The sequence below is a fragment of the Poromitra crassiceps genome (genome assembly GCF_964638095.1).
Source record: "Poromitra crassiceps genome assembly, chromosome: 14".
NCBI lineage: Eukaryota > Metazoa > Chordata > Actinopteri > Beryciformes > Melamphaidae > Poromitra > Poromitra crassiceps.
Window position 1 is genome coordinate 24,781,046 of NC_139633.1, and position 19,860 is coordinate 24,800,905.

At 44.3% G+C, this 19,860-nt stretch overlaps 1 protein-coding gene across 1 annotated transcript; it reads left to right on the forward strand.

The window, feature by feature from the left end:
* The first annotated feature begins 2,000 nt into the window (after window positions 1-2,000).
* ubac2 (UBA domain containing 2) lies at window positions 2,001-10,863 on the forward strand. Its single transcript, XM_083651132.1, has 10 exons — window positions 2,001-2,111; window positions 2,511-2,635; window positions 3,137-3,256; window positions 3,400-3,506; window positions 3,935-4,058; window positions 4,217-4,264; window positions 5,936-6,044; window positions 6,491-6,633; window positions 7,422-7,622; window positions 8,283-10,863. The coding sequence occupies exons 1-10, from the start codon at window positions 2,081-2,083 to the stop codon at window positions 8,388-8,390; spliced, it is 1,116 nt and encodes a 371-aa protein (XP_083507258.1). The 5' UTR covers window positions 2,001-2,080; the 3' UTR covers window positions 8,391-10,863.
* The last annotated feature ends 8,997 nt before the right edge of the window (window positions 10,864-19,860 follow it).

The following is a 19,860-nucleotide window of genomic DNA, read 5'->3' on the forward strand; positions in this document are numbered from 1 at the left end:
GCTCAGGGGCCCCGCGAATAATTAACACCTTTACCACTGTTGCAGAAAGCTGACCCCATGCAGGGCTTCAAGAGCCAATGTCTGCAGCTCGTGTGCCAAACCTACCCATGGACACACAGTAGGCCTACACATCAAGCAACTGGTCAGGGAGCAGTAGGCTAAAAGACCAAAGATGATTGGACCTGTACTTCTGAGGTGGATAAGATGGCACCAGGGTGGCAGTGAGTAAGGAGGATGCTGCTTTTTCACCTGGAACATCCCGGTTCAGGTGCTTGTGTCGGCAAACATCCTCCCTGTTGAAGTGTCTGGGAGCAAGGCACCAAATCCCTAACAGCCGTAGGGCATTGTTATGTGGTGGAGCTGCTCCCTGTTGACGTATAATCTCCCCTCAAACACACATTTTTACACTATAATATAAGAGCTTTTCTCGTGTTTGCCTAATGTTTTGTTGTTGTTGTTGTTGTTGTTGTTGTTTTTAGTTTTGTTACACTACTTACACCAAGTCAAATTCCTCATGTAATCTGATTACCTACTGTGGCAATAAAAGTGATTCTGATTCTCATTCTATTTCTGTAACCCCGTTTCTACTTTTGGTCTGACATCTTAATTGTTTATTTTACTGGTTTTTATTTACTATTGCATTGGCATTTTGTAACTATGTTTTAAATGTTATACAAATTAAGTTGTTATTATTATATTACATTACATTATGATTATAGAGAACAAGCAAGTCTTAGTCGTGGTTCTCAAACTTTTTCACGTGACATCAAGGACCCCTAAACTGATACAAATTAGAGTAGGTTTTGTTTAGTGTTGTCTAATTATCAGTGTTGGGGGTAATGCATTACAAAAGTAACATATTAAATGTAATATATTATTTTTAGCAGGAACTCAGTAATATAACTTATTATTAGCAATAGGATTTCAGTAATATTATACCAGTTACTTTGTCAAGTAACACAAGTTACAAATTGAGATAAAAAAAAAGTAATCCGAGGACATATTTAAATAAAGATAGAATCATTTCCTAATCAAATTGTGTTTTTAGGCAAATAAGAACTATAGATGACAATAACAATGGAAAAGCATAACATTTAGAATTTTGGACAGTTTACACTGACTTCAAGACGGGGTAAATTATTTTTCGGGATGTTCCGGGCCGGCGATGTCATTCTGCTACTGCTGTTATTATGGTGAAAGTAATGCAAAAGTAGTGTAATAAGTAACAAGACCGTAAAATTGTAAAGTAACTTGTCACTTTCAATTGAAAGTAACTAGTAATATGTAGTATATTACATTTTGAAAGTAACTTGCCCAACACTGCTAATTATTTTCCAATCATTCTAGTTAATAAATTATTGTTTTAAATTTGACTTTGGTGTGACTCCCCTCATTTGTTACTTCCTTGAGACAGGTTGTAACATACTGTATGAGGGGAGTCATACACCAAAGTAAAAAGTAAAGCAATAATTTGTTAACTTTAAAAATAGCAGACAAAACAAACTACATTAAACAAATTAACAGAACAAAAGGTGCATTGGTCTGAAGGTCTTCTTAAACCTTATAAACCCAAGCAGTACACTAGCTAGTGCACCCAATCAGCCTAACGACCACCACAACACCAGGCTCCTGCAAGGCAGGGCCAGGAAAGTGTGGGAGGATCATCACACTTAGATGTTTTATTACAGAAAGTGTATGAATCCCATGACCAAAATAGTCATACATTCTGCCATTGTTATGTTTGGAATTCTAGTGAAAATAAAGTATTGCCATTTTTGCTCGGGAACCCTCTGGAACCCCCTCAAGGACGGACCCCACTTTTGAACCACTGGTCGACAGTCGTCATGTCCCCCTCTGGAGTAAATTATAATAGAGTAACAGCGCCCTCAGCAGGTCGATTTTTTAATAACATCAGCAGATTGACTTTTTGGGCTTCCCCGGCTATTGTAGGAGATAACCCTTTCCCCCTGTCTCTCTTTCCTGATAGCATGGCTGTTTTCCACAACTTGTTTTAGAGTTAGTTTATTGGTGCCTTGGGATAGGGGGTCGTCCTTTTGTTTTATTAACTCAACTAGTCACCATGTTTACGACCACCGGCTCTCGAGGCCTCTGTAAGTATTTGTAAGCTTCTCCTGTCACTTACAACGGGAGCAGCTAGCTTGGCTAACTAATGATAGCACTGCACTGTCATTCATTTACACGGGCCACTATTTATATAACGTCACAATCTCGTTTTGTTGGTTAACAGCCGAAGTTTTCCCTTACTTTGGCATCGTTTGGATGAACTAAATTCACACGATCAAATAGTTAGTCGTTTCTAAAAAAAAAAAAAACGGTAACGTGGTTACACTTTTTAACCTGTCTGAGGCTGTCATGTGGCTGCCCCGCCCATGCAAACAAATGAACCCCTTATTTCTCTCTTCCATCAACACAACTGTTAGTAGGCTAACGTCAAAAGAAGGCGACGCTGTGTCAGTTGTGTTGCTAAACTATATCTGTGTTCTTCACAGACAAGGCTCCTCTGTCGAAAGGCCTCCTGTTGGTGCTCAGTGGGCTGACTGTGATGCTCACCCTGCTGCCCCAGTACCAGGGACTCTTCATGTACAACCTGCAGGCTATCACACAGCAGCACCAGGTAACGTGTGTGTGTGTGGAAGAGAGAGACCCTATTGCTGCCTTCCAATGGGGTTGGGTTTATGGTTTGATAAAGAGAACATCCGAGTTCACCATGTCCACGAGTTCCATTTGAAGGCAGCAATATGTGAGAGTTTTGAAAGTCTGTCTTTCTTACCACTGATGCAAACGGTTTCCTCCTTGGAGAGGATGTCCCACCATCACCCCAAAAAGCCACCTAATGCACTTCACTACTCTAATGCACTTCACCACTCTAATGCACTTCACTACTCTCACTGTAGTTTTTGGCAGAAGACGACAAAAGAGAAATGGTAAATTAGTGTTTTCCATAGAAAACACTGTGAGTGCTGCATATTGGGTCTTCTTACATTCAGAAAAAAAGTCTGAAGGTGTGAGTTACGGGTTATGTGCAGCATGTTTGTCGGTGACGACAAACTGCCAAAAAGGCATGATCAGGGAGGCTATCTTCACCTGTAACTGCGTTCTCCCCTGTGTGCCCTAGGTGTGGAGGTGGGTGTGTGGCAGGCTGATCTGTCTAGACCTAAAGGACACCTTCTGTAGTAGCCTGCTCATCTACAACTTCCGCATATTTGAGAGGAGGTTTGGCACCAGGAAGTTTGCTGTGAGTACACACATCATTAGACACCACATTAAAAAAAATCACATACATTTCACATAATTTTTCAAGCCATACAGGAAGACAGTATAATTTAAATTCAAATTGCTCCAATCACCCCAGATGGCACATTTGTTTGTTTATTCCAGTCCTTCGTATTGGGCACCTGGTTTGTGTCTGCGCTCATGGACTTCCTGCTGACCCAGGCTGTCCACTTCCTGTTTGACTACGAGGTGGTGGAGCTGCCTGCAGGACTGTGAGTAGCCTGGCCGTTCCAGTAGCTACAGTACACACAGATCCCAGCCAACGCTAAAGCATGTTTGAACAAAGAATAGCGTTGTCACTTTAGTGGCCACTTAAGCACATCAACCTATAACATTAGCAGCATTGAAGTATTGCATTTCTGAAAAGGCAAAATTACTTGGTTTTGAAGAGCATTACCTCTTAAAATGAAATTTCCAGGATTTCATTGAAATATTACAATGAATGTACAGTGAGTAGCAGAGTCACTCTTAACCTCTTGATGTTTTCCCCGCTTGGTATTAACCACACTGTAACAAAACACATGTCCACGACGTTGTCAAGTTAGAACTCATCAGTTGTCATATTTTGTTTTCTTTTCTTCCCATTCTCTCTTCCTCCTTCACTCCCGCTCTCTTGGCTCCTCCCTCTCTCGCCTCCCAGTCTCTCTCCAGTCTTCGCTCTGTTTGTGCCTTTCTATCTCTCCATCCCCAGGATGCCGGTCACTCAGATCCTGGGCCATATCCCCATCACCAACAAGTCTCTGGTCTATATCGTTGGACTACAGGTCAGTCTGTGTGTATCAATTTGTGTATGTGTGTGTCTGTCTGTGTCTCTCTCTCTCTCTCTCCCTCCCTCTCAGTCTTTTGTACGAGTGTATTTTTGCTGTGCACTCCTCTGATCCTCTCTCATTCTTTCTTCCTCTCTCCTGCTGCTGTTTTCCAGCTCCTGACCTCCAGCACCTTCATGTGGCTCATCGCACTCAGTGGACTAGTGAGTAGCTCAATCAGGGGTTCCCAACCAGTGGTGTAGTCTACGTCAGGGATACTCAACTTGCTTTGCCCGGGCGCCACTTTCGTGAAATGATAGAAGGCCAGGGGCCAGTTAATAACCAATCAATATACATTTCTTCTGTAGCGGATTGTAGGTTTTTGGGGTGTCAGCCGGAGTTTAGTCTGACAATGTTGTGCACACCAGATAGTTAGTTAGGTTAAGTTAGTTAGTTTAAGTACGGTACATACCGGTACATAAGTGCCTGGGTAGCGAGCAGACGGCGGTATTTGACAATTTAGCAGCTAAATCATAGATTATTGAAAGATATTCCTATTCCAGATTGAAATGCTATAACAGAAGTGGAGTATTGGCCAGAATGACATGAACATTTGGACACTTATTCAGCGGGTATCTTGCATGTTGCGTTCAGGTGCACTGTAAAAAAAAAAAAAAAAAAAAAATTTTTTTTTTTTTTTTTTTCCAATTCCATCGCGGGCCACACAGGGGCCGCCAGTTGAGTATCACTGGTCTACGTGATATGCAGGTATACGGCGTATACACACTGCGAAATGACTCAGATTTGCATATGCGCACTGGGAAATGCGATATGATACGTATCATTTTCCTTTCCATTCATAAAATTCACCCTGTGTACCCTATGTTCACACACAGCACCCAAGCATTGCCTACGCCTTGCCTTTACCCACGCTTTTAAATAGGCGTCCTGACTCCTTTTTAGTCAATGAGGCTGTGTACACAGGGCGCCTCAACGTGAACCTTGCGTGTACCCACGCCTCGCCTGACTAGGCGCGTGAAGGCAGACTTTTTCTGTTAAGCCATGAAGGAAAAACGTGACAATATCCGTGGGAAATGGCAAAGTCAACTGAATTTCAAAATAAAATGGTGTTACAGCATTGAGCAGAGAGAGAGAGAGAGAGAGATTGACGGGTGGCTATCACGTGGGGCTTTCTCCCCGTCGGTAAACAAATCTTCAGGAGAGAGAATAGCAACTGAAGAAGCAAGATGAAGCTGATAGCTGAAGCTATTCTGTAAATTTGGGGAGGAACAACAACCAAAAATGGGTCGAATCTCTGCCCACTTCCGGCCGAAACCACGCCCACTTCCGGTTAAAGTTAAACAAGAGTCACTCACAATGATTGAGGCTATCTATGGTCCTTTGATGGAAGCCTTTGCAGTATAGTGACATTATGTGACAGTAATGTCACATCTCACCTGCAATTACCACTCATCGCCATAGGTGTCAGTCACCCAAGAGAACAAAACTGAAATCTTAGAGATTATCACTTTAAACTCAGAACTAAAAAAATAAAAATCGCAAGTGACCCTAATCATCTTCGGTAGTATTAAATTGTGTGTGGTGTGTAAATGTCCCCCCCCCCCCCCCTCCCTCTCAGGCGACCTTATTTGAATTCCAGGCGACCCCACTTAGGGTCACGGCCCTAAGGTTGAAAACCACTGAGCTAAATTCTAGTCTGCATTTATCATGCGCTTGTGAGATAGATCGTTAAATATATCGAGCTATATTCATACCCCTCTGTGCAGTGCGCTGCATATTATGTCCTCGCAAAACCCCTGATCTCTACACAGTTCAGTATGTCTATGTAGTACTACTATACTGTATACTGATGTTGTTCTCCATGTGCCTTTCAGATAGCAGGCGCACTGTACCACTTGAATGTCCTCTGGTTACAGCGGCTCCTCTTTATGCCGGCCTGGCTGTCTCGTATTGGACGGTACATCCTGGAGCCCCTGTTCTCAGGTGAGTGCATCTGTTGGTAATCGGATCCTGTGCTAATATTTATTTTGCACAGTGGACTGTGTTGTGTGTGCAGTGATCCCTCAGTATTTGTAGCGTTATGATCTCCATCTGTAGAAGAATGATACATTTACATTTGAGTTTATTTTTTAGCCAATACCTTTATCCAAAATGACTTCGCTAGAACAAGCTTAAATTCCTTGATCACCGAAATTGAAAGCAACAGACAGTAAGAAATGCAAGAGTCAGGTACACTATGATCATAGATGATTATGTGGCCTTTGGCATATAGAATCATCATGTAATATTATACAAACACAAACCTAAGGAGGGCAGTTGAAAGTGTCTATTTACTGATCCACCGACCGAATAATCACGATTTAAATGTATATAAATAGACATTTTCCCTGGCTGTCGATGTCATTAATCACTCATGTCTGTCCATCAAGGCACCCAGCCCAGTGCTGAGACCCCGCTGGGGATGGGTGCCACCCTGGACATCCAGCGGCAACAGAGAATGGACATGCTGGACCAACAGCTGCTGCTGGCCCAATACAATGAGGCCAGGAGGAACGCCAGACACCAGCCACAGGTAGACACACAGACAGACAGACAGACAGACACATATCCTTCCAGGCTTAAAATTCAAACTCTAATGAGCTTTTTATTTGTATCTTTATTGGATATTTCACAAAGTACCTGATTACATACACAAAAAAAATGCATTTAAAATAGGTAGAGTGCCAGATTTTTGTTAAAATGACTACCAGGCATATATACAGTACTGTACATAACACGTATGAACACATCTCATTACTATAATAAGGCTAGGATCCACAGCCCACAATTGCTCAACTGCGCATGCCAGATGAGCAGATGAGGCGTGGCCTAGCTGCGTCTGCGAGCCTGCGCAGACGCAGAGCAGACCTACGAGGCATGGTAGGTACAAATGAGCGCTGCCAGTCGAGCGGGCGAGCGGGTGCGAGGCAGCGAGGGACGCTAGCAAAGGAGCGCGCGAAGCCGTGAGATTTCTTTGGATAATTTATAATAATTTCAGTGAGGAATCATTTATCTTCACTGAAGTGAGTAACAAAGAGACATGAATAGTGAAGTTGCAAATGCACTCTTATTGATTTGTATGTTAGATTCTTTTTTAATAGCATTCAATAAGAGCGACGATCACTGCACCTTGCCAGTAGCTGTTGTCACCTTCAGCAGACGCAGACGCACACACACACACACACACACACACACACACACACACACACACACACACACACACACACACACACACACACACACACACAAACAATTGATTGTGTCCCCTTGTGTGTGTGTGTGTGTGTGTGTGTGTGTGTGTGTGTGTGTGTGTGTGTTCAGGCTGGTTTGTTAGACTGGACCAGGTTGTTCCCCTCCCTGAGACACAGGGGGCAGAACCGCCCTGCAGCACCGCCACTCCCCCAGGCTCACACAGACCCCTCCCCCCAGGCTCACACAGACCCCTCCCCCCAGGCTCACACAGACCCCTCCCCCCAGCCACAGCTGCCGCTATTGGACAACTCTCCCGTCGCAGAGGAGCAGGTGGGTGTGCGCCTGTGTGTTTGTGTGTGGCTTTGTGTACTATGCAGTTATTCTATATACATTGCGGGTCTTTTTCACTCGTAGCATTGGTTCACTTTTAGAGAGATTTTGAAATGAACGCATGAGTTAATGAGGTGGGGAAATGTTGAAGACCAGTGAGAGTAATGCCTACCTTTTGTTGTAGCAAAAGCTCCACCAAAGTCACTGTGCTCAAAATCAAAGTTGAAATTAGTTGACCTTTGACCCAACTGAACTTTCAATGCGCTTCCTTCCAGTCAGTTCACAGGTTGATGTGGTGTGTACAGTATACATCGAGAAACTTTTCATCTGTGTATCTGAGTTTCCAAAACTATGATACATGATCTGTCTTCTGTGATGAGTAATGAGAGCAGTTGGCAAAGCTTTCTTTTGATCTACGCTCAGGTACATTGTACAAATGTAAAACAATCTGGGACCGATGGTTTGGTAACAATGGCTCTGTGTTTTGATATCTTCTGCCTTCCTGCTACCATGCATACTTCCATAAAGATGTATCGGGGAAGGCCGTCTACGCCTTACCTGTGCTCGTCATGTGTGGGCGCCCTTAAACATTCCCAGGTGATGATCTGTCTGCCTGCTGCGATGGCTGATGTCTCCTCACCGATGTGTTTTGTCCCTCAGGTAGCCATGTTGGTGGAAATGGGTTTCTCCAGGATTGATGCGCTAGAGGCCCTCAGAGCTTCGAACAATGACATCAACATGGCGACCAATTTCCTCTTGCAGCACTGAGAGCTCGGTGAGAAAAAAAAACGGTAAGGCAGATGACACAGAGAGAAGAGGAGCAGAGAGCAAAACCATAGAGAAAGTTGGAGAGAGAGAAAGGACAGTGAATGATGGAGACAACAAGAGAAGACAAATAGTATTGGCCCACAATATCTGAAGGGGGGCACCGCTGACCGGAGCAGTGTGTAACGCCGACCTGATCTGAACGGGGGCCTGCCGGCACGTCGGTTATTCAATATGAAGCACAAAGCGGAAAGAAGTTTGCGTCATAACTTTCAGGCGGGCATCGTAGTGTGAACTGTGAAGCAGGCCTCATTGCTCTGTCTGAGCAGATGAGTTGGACCCTACATTTCCGAGGGGGTCTCCTACAAGTCGGAGCTTTTCCAGTACAACTCGATGGCGTCACAGTCTTCAGGCCAGAGGAGGGAATATAAAGTGGGAGGTGTTTCCTCTAAGAACAGAACCGACTGAAGCACAGAAATCATATGAGATCCCATACTCTCCTTATGGACACCACCAACTTATACCTATACCGATACAATTTGATGTAGCCCAGTGTCATGTGCTATGCTTCTACTCCCTATTATGGCTACAATGTAACCAGCATCTGTGATGACTCATTAGAGACAAAGGAACCTTGTGGAGCACAGATGAAGAGCAAGCTGCACAGCAAAGACGGTGAATAAGAGAATAATATTTATTAGTCTTCAGGTTTTCATATCGCATCGGATATGATCGAGGGAAGGACTTTTCTTATAGAAGGACCTTAGGCCATCCCACTCTAGGAAAGTATTTATTTTTGGTCATCAAGATAAGACGAAGGAGGCAGCACGGTTATGTGTGTTCTTCCAGGGGGCATTGATAATCCAGTGAACCTATGAAGACAATGACGTACTTCACCACAATGTGGTTCCGTTGCTTTTCTTCTTGCTGACGCTGTGAGTGTTTCCTGGAAAGGGCTAAAGGCTCATCAGCTCAACAGCTCATCCTGCACAAGATGTGTCCACAAAGCAGTTAGCCCACCCAACGGCTCGGAGCGCAATCTTTCCAAAGCTAACTGCTTTGACCCCTTTGTAACTCTGCAAGTACATTGTCAGTGTTTGGGACAGGGCCGTTAGGGATGAAATAGGGTAAGTGGGCTATCTCAGGGTTAGAGGGGTGACCGCTTCCCACCATACAACAGGCCTAACTAGAGGACACTCGGTAGAGTGCATACTTTCGACCAAGTTTTGTGGTGTTGCGTGAATCCGTTTGAACGTTGGCCGCCTTTTTGTGATTGGACACACCCATTGCCACGCCCCCTTTTAGCCAGTGGGCCGTGGGATTTATGTTAATCAGTCCCAAGTTGGCCCATGACCTTTTCGGCCAAGTTTCATGCAAATCCGTCGATAACTTTTTCAGTTATCCTGCAGACAAACAGACAAACGGAGGCGATAACATGACCTCCAGGCCAACCTCGCTGGCCTGCTGGCCAACGGCCAACTCTGTTGGCAGACGTAATAAGCCTTCAAAGAGGTCGTGTTTCACACAGCAACACTTGGGGGTCTCTTTCATCATCCGCGGTCTCACACATGCACACACACTCTTCAAGGTTTCATTTAATCTCTCTGGTCTGAGTTTCAATCCTTTCTCTGCCAGCACACTTGTCCCAATCATCCCAAGTCTTAAAAGGTCAAATTATATTTATTATGCAATATCAGGAGTATAGAGAGGCAAAGTGAACGTCACTTCCTGCTTCAGCACTGTACCAGATATTTTTTATCCGCTATTTATTTTCCCATAGACATTTTGTAAAATGCTTATAAAATAGTTTTACTTGGTCAAACCAAACGGTTCAGCTATATTTAGAATCGGGAGAGACCATAGAACATTTCACTTGGACCAAAACAACAACATGGAAAAAATATTTTCTTTAAACCCGAATTTTCTTTACATTTTGGTCCCAGTGAAATGTTATGCAATCTCTTCTGTTTCTAAATATATCTGAACTGTTTGGTTTGAACAAGTAAAACTGTTTTTATATGCATTTTACGAAATGTCTATGGGAAAATAAATGACGGATGAAAATCTCTGGTACAGTGCTGAAGCAGGAAGTGATGTTCCACTTTGGCTCTCTATAGAAGGTTCTGGAGACTCTGCACCATACAGTAACTAAGTTTGTGTATAGTACTTATGAGGATTGTGTGCAAGAGAATATGTGCAGCCAATGTATCAATGTCAAAGACAGGTGTTAGTTTTATAGTTTGTGCATAATCATATTGATAATCTATGACCACTGAGTTGAGTCTGTCCTTTGTGTGAATGTATTCTAAAGAGTGATTACAATTACTACATGCGCCTGATGAGGGAGTCGCTGCATGGACAACCTTCTTCTGATTAACTGTAGTGAATCCTGATTGAACTGTGGAATAAACCAACTCACTGACTAAATTATATTCATCTTCATCATGGATATTGATTGTGACAAGCACGTGGCTTTCAAGGCAAGTAACAAAAAGTCTATAATATTTTTGTATTAAATGTTGCAGGTGGTGGACATTGCATTGCCTTAGTTAATTGTCTTAATTTGACACAAATCCATAAGTGACAAAATAATGTCTGAATGTTTTTATTGGTTTGTGGCTATATAACGGTCATGCAAGATAAGCGGTACTATCCTCAGCCCCCACCGCACGTTCAACATTCTGCAGAAGAACAATAATGTTAAGAGAGCTGAGAAGATGAGGATTTCGACAGGGCATGAATCATCCCGACATTTGAGTAAGATTAATTAGCCTACATATTTGAGTTACTTTATAATAATCTATTTTATAGAAGGCGTTGAAAGACCTTATACAGTTTTGTTGGTGGGAAGGGTGGGGGGGTAGCTAGAGAATATAAAGCACTAATTCCAGTCTTGTGCTGAGATTAACAGACACATTTTCATATTGTCAGTGTGAGAAAAATCAGGAGGATGGCGGCCGATGCTCGAATTAATATAAATTCCTGTTGCTAACCCAGCAAATTATATTATTCAAATAAAAATATGCAAAGTCCTGAAGTAGGGCTGTACTAAATAGAAGCCAGTATTAAATAGAAGAATTCACAAAGATTGTGTTGTCAAATCATTTGTTAGTCATGGCATCTAAATCATAGACTGTATTTTGTCTTAATTCCTACTGGACTTATTTATGTTTAACTTCACAATTTGATCAAAATTACACTACAAGTTCTGATGGATGTGCAGAATTCTACTAGACGACGACATGAATTGTGTTTACTGGCATCATTACATGTTTACACCACACCTACGAATGGGAAGCCTTTTGCAGTGCGGCTTTTCAACACATGATGGCAGTCTCGCTCTGAGATTTGATTTCTATTCAAGGCAATATGCTAAATCAAAATAGATTAGAAATGTATGAGCAATGCTTTAAAATGAAAGTAAGGCTGGCTTTACACGGTGAAACTTGCACGCAACTTTAGTTGCATGCAACTTAGGTGAAACCAAGTTGCAAATGAATTGCATGGTATAAACCCTTCTGCAACTCACTTGAAACTTCTGTGAAACTCAGCCGCGACAGTTGCACAGCTCTCAACTTTGTGGAACTAGTTTCATGCAACAGCCAATCAAAATGCTGATAACCAGTGAGCTGATCACTAGGCTCTGGCTGTCTAAATCAGTGCGCAGTCTCAACAAACACACACAAGTAGTCTACATGCCATGGCAGGACGCAGCGAAAATGCGAAAAAAACGATACAACACCTCCGAGTCCGAATTGATATTTTCCAGCGAGAAAACGATATGAAATACGATACAAAGATGCAGAATGACAATTCTCACTTGAAAAAAGAAGAAAACGATACAATAGATGAAAAATGACCAATCTAGCTAGCTAGTTTTGCTGGAAGAAACTGCCAAGTTGCACGAGACTTGATTATTTTTGAATTGCTTTGTGTAACTGTGAAGTTGCATGGAAATTGGGTTGCATGCAACTTGCAACCTGCAACTAGTTGCGTGCAAGTTTCACCGTGTAAAGCCAGCCTAAGACTGTGTAACAATGTCGCCTGATTTGATAATGGTATGAAACAGCCAGTTTAAAGTCGAGGCTTGTTAAAACTACTTCCGTTTAAAGTTGTGGTTGTATTTCCAAAGTATCATTGGATCAGTCTGTCAGAAACCACTAAGTGTTAGTGTAGAAAATGTCGACCTCTTCGCCAGTGTTTAGGTCTGCTTTTTCTTACTCTGACATCTCCAAGGGCTTTGTCAGAGATCACTATAGAGCTGAACAGTCACGTGACATCTCTTGCCCCAGAAGTGAGTTTACCATTCATTCATTTTCTCCATAGACATTTAGAAAAATCCTTATATAATAACGAGTAAGGCTGGAACCAAGCCAGACCCGTGACAAAAAATAACAATTTTATTTTATTATTTATTATTTTATTTTATTTATTGTTTTTGCTCCAAATGACATGTTTTATGGTCACTGACTGGTTCGACAGGTGAAGTAAAGGCTGAGTCTCCTCTGTCACTAGATGGAGATGTTGAGTCAGAACGGTGGTGGTGGTGGTGTTGCCATTTGCCCTCTGCCACACCCACCCACTCAGATTATTCCACTGAGCGGACAGCTTTTGCAGTCAGTTTCGCTCCAGGGTGGCTGAATATCAATGTAGAGAAATTGTGTGCACATCATGTCAAAGAATTTCAAAAGCATGGTTTGCCGACTATTCCCTGTAAGGCAAAAGATGAAACGATGTTTATAGCAGCCTGTTGTCGCTTATAGACCATTTCAACTAGAGACAACAAACATTCTAAATTGTCCTTGGCCCTACTTCCTGTGCAGTGTTTACTAATATGATAACTGACAGGAAATAAACTTGAGTCCCAGCTGTTCCCTAGCAACAGAATGCCAGTGAAAAAGTATATAGACCCTTTTCACAGCAACCGTTTTGAGGTGCTAAAGCAGGGCAAACCCAGGTCTAACCAATACCATTATTAATGGTTCCATTCCATTTAGGTGTTCCAGTGCCAGGGCCCTCATTAATGCTATTGGTTACACCTGTGTTTACCCAGCTTTTGCACTCCAAATATTAATGCAATTATTACTGTGAAATGTCATATGAATTCCCATAGACACTCAAGAAACAAGAATTGTTTTATTTTATTTTTCCAAAAAGTTTTGTATCCCCCTTCTTCCCCCAAACTGGCGCCCCGACCGACCAGAGGTGTCAGTGGAGCGATCAGGACTCGTCATGCCCCACTGGTTTCCCACCCGCAGACACAGCCGATTGTGTCTGTAGGAATTTCCGACCAAGCTGGAAGTACCGCTGCCGGGAATTGAACCCGGGTCTCCGCGGTGGATAGGCGACGACACCCCCCCCCCCCCCCCCCCAAAAAAAGGTTTTCTGAGTTCACAGTGACACAGTTCCATCCTACCTCAGCTGACGAGCAGCCAAGCAATGCGGCTTTTAATGACTGCTGAATTGAAAACCAGCTTAAACCGGAGTGATTCCTATCTGTCTTTCCTCAGTCTTTCTCTTTGTGGTTCGGTGTTTAATTAAAGAAAAAATGCCACCGACAACCAACCTCATTAGGACGATTCTTTAGTTGAAATGGCTACTTAATATGCAGCGTTAATCAAGTCTTATTTGGGGCTAATGATTTTGATTCTTGGAAGCTGAAGCGGGCTTTCCACTCATTTTTATTTCAGAATTAGGGCAAATTATCTCTCCTGACAGGTGTCTATAGAGAGCAAGGCTTTGTATAAAGCTCCTCTTTTAATGCATTGTGACTTCCTTCCTTCCTTCCCCATGCGGCGCCGGGGAGACGGAATTAAAATAAGAGCACGGCTTTCACTCTGAGCTTCCGAGAGAGAAGCAGTGATGATGTGAGAGGATGTGACTGTGAGTGTTCCTTCCCAGAAATAGCTGAATGGTTGAGGGATAGGAGTTGAGCGAGCAGAGCACACGTCATTACATTCATACCTGCATGTTGGCGTGCGGTGGCACATCCCGCCGTTGAGCCACAGGAGCATCAACAGCTGCAGCAGAATGATGATGTATGTGGTCGGGGGTTTCTCCTTGTCTGGCAGCGGAGGCATTCTCGTTTACAGTGCAGCTGACTGGTTTCTCCTTGTCTGGCAGCGGAGGCATTCTCGTTTACAGTGCAGCCGACTGGTTTCTCCTTGTCTGGCAGCGGAGGCATTCTCGTTTACAGTGCAGCCGACTGGTTTCTCCTTGTCTGGCAGGGGAGGCATTCTCGTTTACAGTGCAGCCGACTGGTTTCTCCTTGTCTGGCAGGGGAGGCATTCTCGTTTACAGTGCAGCCGACTGGTTTCTCCTTGTCTGGCAGGGGAGGCATTCCTGTTTACAGTGCAGCCGACTGGTTTCTCCTTGTCTGGCAGGGGAAGCATTCTCGTTTACAGTACAGCCGACTGGTTTCTCCTACAGCTCACAGCCAGTACAGCCCACTGTGGCCTTGAAGCATCAGCAGGTGGTGTCAAGCTATTTGTCTTCTCAGGAGAGCTGTCCATGCCTCTATGAACCAAGGCCTATATCATGCCTTACTGCTACTGAACAGGGCCCCAGAATGTTTGTGTGTGTCTGTGTGTGTGTGTGTGTGTGTGTGTGTGTGTGTGTGTGTGTGTGTGTGTGTGTGTGTGTGTGTGTGTGTGTGTGTGTGTTCGTTCTTGTACTTCTGTGCTTGTGAGCATGAAGGTCAAGGTTGGATTTAGGCAAGTAAAACAACTTCTGGCTGTGATACACTACAAGACTGGTTCATTAAGATTTGTCATCACGACTGAAAAAACGGACTGAAATACACTACACAACTGACTCAGACGAGGCAGTATATACACTACAAGACTTTTCACTTTGAAATTCAAAGATGTATAATCTTTACGGCTCCGACTGGCGTCGGGAGGCAGTTTACACTTGAAGACTAGAAATCTGGAGGCAGTTTACAATAACAGATTAGAACTCTGTACCCAGTATAACACTAACAGATTTTGCTGCCAACTGGCACAACAACTGCAGACTAGAGTCAACAAAGACAGACTGAGCCCAACTGGAAATCGGGGGGAAAGTCTTGTAGTGTAAACTAGGCATTAGGGTTATGGTTTGGGTTAGGCTTAAATAACAAAAACGTCACTTCTTGTGACTTTGGACAAGGTGGGATTCGAACCTCAGCTCCGGTGTGACATCATCGCAAGAGTGTTTTTGAGCCTCCGCCGCCCGCAGTGCACAGCCTATTTATAGCTGGCCCTCCCGTGGCGTCCCAATCAGCCGCTGTGGGAGTGTACCTTTCACGTCACTATATGGTGCCGACAGGTAGTGGTGACAAAGCGGCGGACTTTGACTTTTTAGGCTAAAATTAGAATTAGATTTGAGCTTTGGCTCGTTTGGTTTAGTAGTGAGGCGAGGCTTAGTAGTTTGGGAATGAGTGTATGTAGAGGGCCCTAATAAGGGTGTGTGTGTGCGTGTGTGCGTGTGTGTGTGTGCGTGCGTGTGCGTGTTTGTAAGCATGCATTCATGTGATTGTGTATCGTGAAGTATTAGTAAGTGACCATGACTACACAAAGTCGGGACCTACCTACTCCAACAGCACCCTTTCTTCATGTTTTGAAATGCGCAGCCATCAAGTCAATACAACCAGGCTGCCCGTATTCTGTATAATGCTAATACTGTATTACACTGTATTCACCAAACCAGAATGTGTGTGTGCGTGTGTGTGTGTGTGTGTGCGTGTGCGTGTGTGTGTGTGATATACACCAAAGCAGAATGAAGCGGTCGTTGGATGAACGTACTGTAAGCGAATGAGCTGTCCACGATGTGCCGCTGGCATGTGCCCGTGCATCAGAGCAGAGGCCAGCAGCAGCACCTCTCTCCACGCACATTCCCTGGCTCTGTTGCCATGGTGAGCGCATGCCGTTTTTGTGTGGTTGCCATGGGGACCCCGTATCACAGCCTTCCTCCTGCTCCTCTCGTCATGTTAGTGCGTGATCATTTGTATGCTTCCCGCAAGCTACTAAGGCTTTAACCCATTGACACCTGATGCAGCATTTGTGTGTGTATCCCTTTAAGACCGCGAACCGCGTCAACGCGGTTCGCGGTCTTAAAGGGATACACACACAAATGAGGGATATACACGCAAATGCTGCATCAGGTATCAATGGGTTAAAAATACATTAACAGCACAGGAGGGGGGGGGGGGGGGGGGGGGTGTCCCCCCTGGGACTGCCTTCTTGTGTTTACAGTGTGTAAGCAAGCACGCGTATTCCTGACACTGTTTTGGAGGTTAGAATAATAGGTAACACTTTACATTACATTAATGAAGGGTTAGTTAATACTTAACGAGCATTAACCATCCCTTAATTAACAGTTGATTATCATTTCCCAATGGCGGTCATGTTAACGAAGGTATTGTGGTTGGGGGTTGAGGCATGGAGTCGAGGTTACGGTCAAGGCCGTTAATTAAGGGTTAGGTAATGCTTTACTGTATTTAGCATCAACTAATCATTGAGCTGACAATTAAGCAGGTTACTACAGGTTGGTTAATGCGCCCTCATTTGTAAAGCGTTACCTGGAAATACCGAAAATAGCCGAACGACTGTCCGAATGTGACCTCATGTTTTGATAGTGAAAATTATCCTGTGGATGTATATGAGAGAAATTCAGAACAGTGCTCTGTCTTTCTCTTCCGTGTTAGTGAGAGCAGCATTGCTGTGGAAAGCAAGAATGCCAAACAGCTCCCACTGATATGGTAATAATATCCCCGCTAGCTTAGAGATAATGACATCATTTGTTTGCTTGATTCCTTCTTACAATCACAGTCTGTCCATGTCTTTCACATGCATGTTATTGTTGTGTGTGCATGTGTGTGTGTGTGTGTGTGTGTGTGTGTGTGTGTGTGTGTGTGTGTGTGTGTGTGTGCGCATGTGTGTGTGTGTGTGTGTGTGTCTGCCTACGTGTTGTGTGTGTGTGTGTGTGTGTGTGTGTGTGTGTGTGTCTGTGTGTGTGTCTGGTTGCACGGTGCATGGCATGTGGGGATGTTTTGCTCCAGCGTCATCCTGTTCTCCGGGCAGAGAGCGAGCAGAGCAGAAAAGGCCTCTGATGTTCTCTCCTAGTCATTTTCGCAGGAACATCAAAAACTAATGGTCGCACCTGCAGCGTAGCGTGCCTTCAGGCTACGCAGAGCTTTGGCATTTCACTTCCATTGTCCTGCATGACACACTCGAGGCGTGTTTAGTCTGCGTTTACCTCAATGACGTCCAAAGGAGAGCAATCATCTTTAATCGTTAGGGCTGCTTTTAAACCCTGGGATTTGAGGGTTGGTTGAACCTGTTTTTCATCTGCGCGCCGTAATGACTGCTTGTGGAGGGGCGACTTGTTTTTCTTGCCTTCTCTTCTTTTGTCCTGTCCGTTTGTTCCTTGACGTCTCTCTGTCTCAGCCTGCCTGAGCCCGATTATAGGCGACCCGCAAACCCTCAAGGTGCTCCAAAACAATCTTCTGCCAAACAGAACCAACTCTTCAATCAACACTGACAGCAGTGAGACAAATAGGCCCCATTCTTCTGGACCATCAGCAGTCCTTTGACCGCAAGCGTATCGTATGGCTCTCCTTGTATCTACAAAGTACGGATGCTTTGGGAGTGTGGTCGTCCCTCCAGCATCAGGACCACATAAGCAGCGTTTAGCCATGACATGATTACATTGATTTGAAATTAAGGATGTGCCGATCCGCTAGTCGTTATCGGTCCGACACTGGCTAAAATCACTGGATCAAATATTGGCGGGAGGGGGGGGGAGTATAATCTTATACAACCCATTAGCCAAATTAAATCAAATTATATAATTAAATTAAATTATGCTAAACTAAACTTTGAGCGACATACCGTAAAGAGAGATCTGTCAGGATGCGACGTGCCATGTGAACAGTAGCTAGAACCTCTCTGTGTGAAAAAGTTCAACAGTTCAAATGAAAAGAAGCAGCAGTATTGCATAACGGAGTCATGCTGTGGGCTATGTATTCCTTCCTTTAGAGGAGGAGAGTATTGGTTTCACAGTTGGAGCACGATGTTTAGAAGGATAAGCAAAGTGCATCCAGACAAAATGTATTATGTATTATTAACAGCTTAACAGGAAAAAGACGGTACCGGATTGATATCGGTATCGGCAGATGTACTCGGTATCGGTATGACAAATTGGTATCAAGCCATGCCTATTTTACAGAGAGCGGCTTCACTTGAGGTGAACCATAAGTAACTCCAACCTAAAACGGGGGGAAAGCTGACTATTATATAGTGATTATAAAGTCTTTATTTTCGGGGACATCACTACCAGAGATTTAACAGCCACAGCAAAACAAGAGAACACAAACAAAACGCTTATCGGTTTTAAGGAGAATTCCTCGGCATTAGCTTAGCACCAGTCCACCAACTTTTACGTTTATGAGCTAACGTGACCGTTACACCTTCGCACTCTCACACACACACGCACACACTCAGCGCGCACACACACACACACACACACACACACACACACACACACTCAGCACACTGACACACACACACTCACACACAGTCAAACTTCACTGCCCAGTATGACAAGTGTGTCTGCTGACAGCGAACGGCCCTCGCTGCCCTTCTCTGCCCTATCCTAAACTATAGCTTGCATCTTTGTATAGCGCCGGTTACACTCCCAGGAATCTCCTCCCCGACCTTTGACCTACCGCACGGGGTCACTTCCTCTATAATTGCACACACACACACACACACGGTATGGCACGAATGCATGTTTCGTGCGCGGCTGTATTTATTTTTATGCACCTGTGTGTGTGTGTGTGTGGGTGTGCGCGTATCTATAAATGTGACGAACACAGCATAGCGATCATAGGTACCGATTCATACTTCTGCTTAAGGTGGAGGTGTTAAGCCGATGAAAGCCTTCTCTTCCAACTGCTCCATAAGCAAAGTGTGTACACACACACAAACACACACACACACGTTCCAGCAGGCCATTGCATCCGTACTAAAACCGACCACACTAAACACTTCCGACATTGACCTGCCTGTGGAACTGTCCGGCTGTTAGGGCGTTTATCATGGACGCTTAAGAGCCGATACCGGTTGTCTTCCTGCGCCGCTGACACACAGCAGCAGCAGTGAGAGGTTTCCTACACACTCAGCCAACCCTCTGCCTACTCATCATGACCTTTCCCTACCTGTTTTCTGCTCCATCACTCTTCCTCGTTAGTGCTAATTGGGCGTCCCACCTTCTAAAATTCATACACTCACACTTCTATTCCGGACTCGTTGCAGCTACCTCAGCAGTCTGCGGTGTGTCTACTGCCAAGCCGTTCTCATTCAACTGCAGGTCTATAGGGGGGGGGGGGTGAGGCCTCGCTGCGAGACTGTTTATGGCTCTCGAATGGAGGGGCCACACTGCTGATTGTTCCTCTGAGGCCCATAAACGTTTTTCTATCCGAATGTCCTCG

Coding starts and splice junctions, on each gene's coding strand:
- ubac2 (XM_083651132.1), top strand. CDS start 2,081: ATGTTTACGACCACCGGCTCTCGAGGCCTCT. Junction 3,257..3,399: donor TTGGCACCAGGAAGTTTGCT/GTGAGTACACAC, acceptor TGTTTATTCCAG/TCCTTCGTATTGGGCACCTG. Junction 4,265..5,935: donor TCATCGCACTCAGTGGACTA/GTGAGTAGCTCA, acceptor TGTGCCTTTCAG/ATAGCAGGCGCACTGTACCA.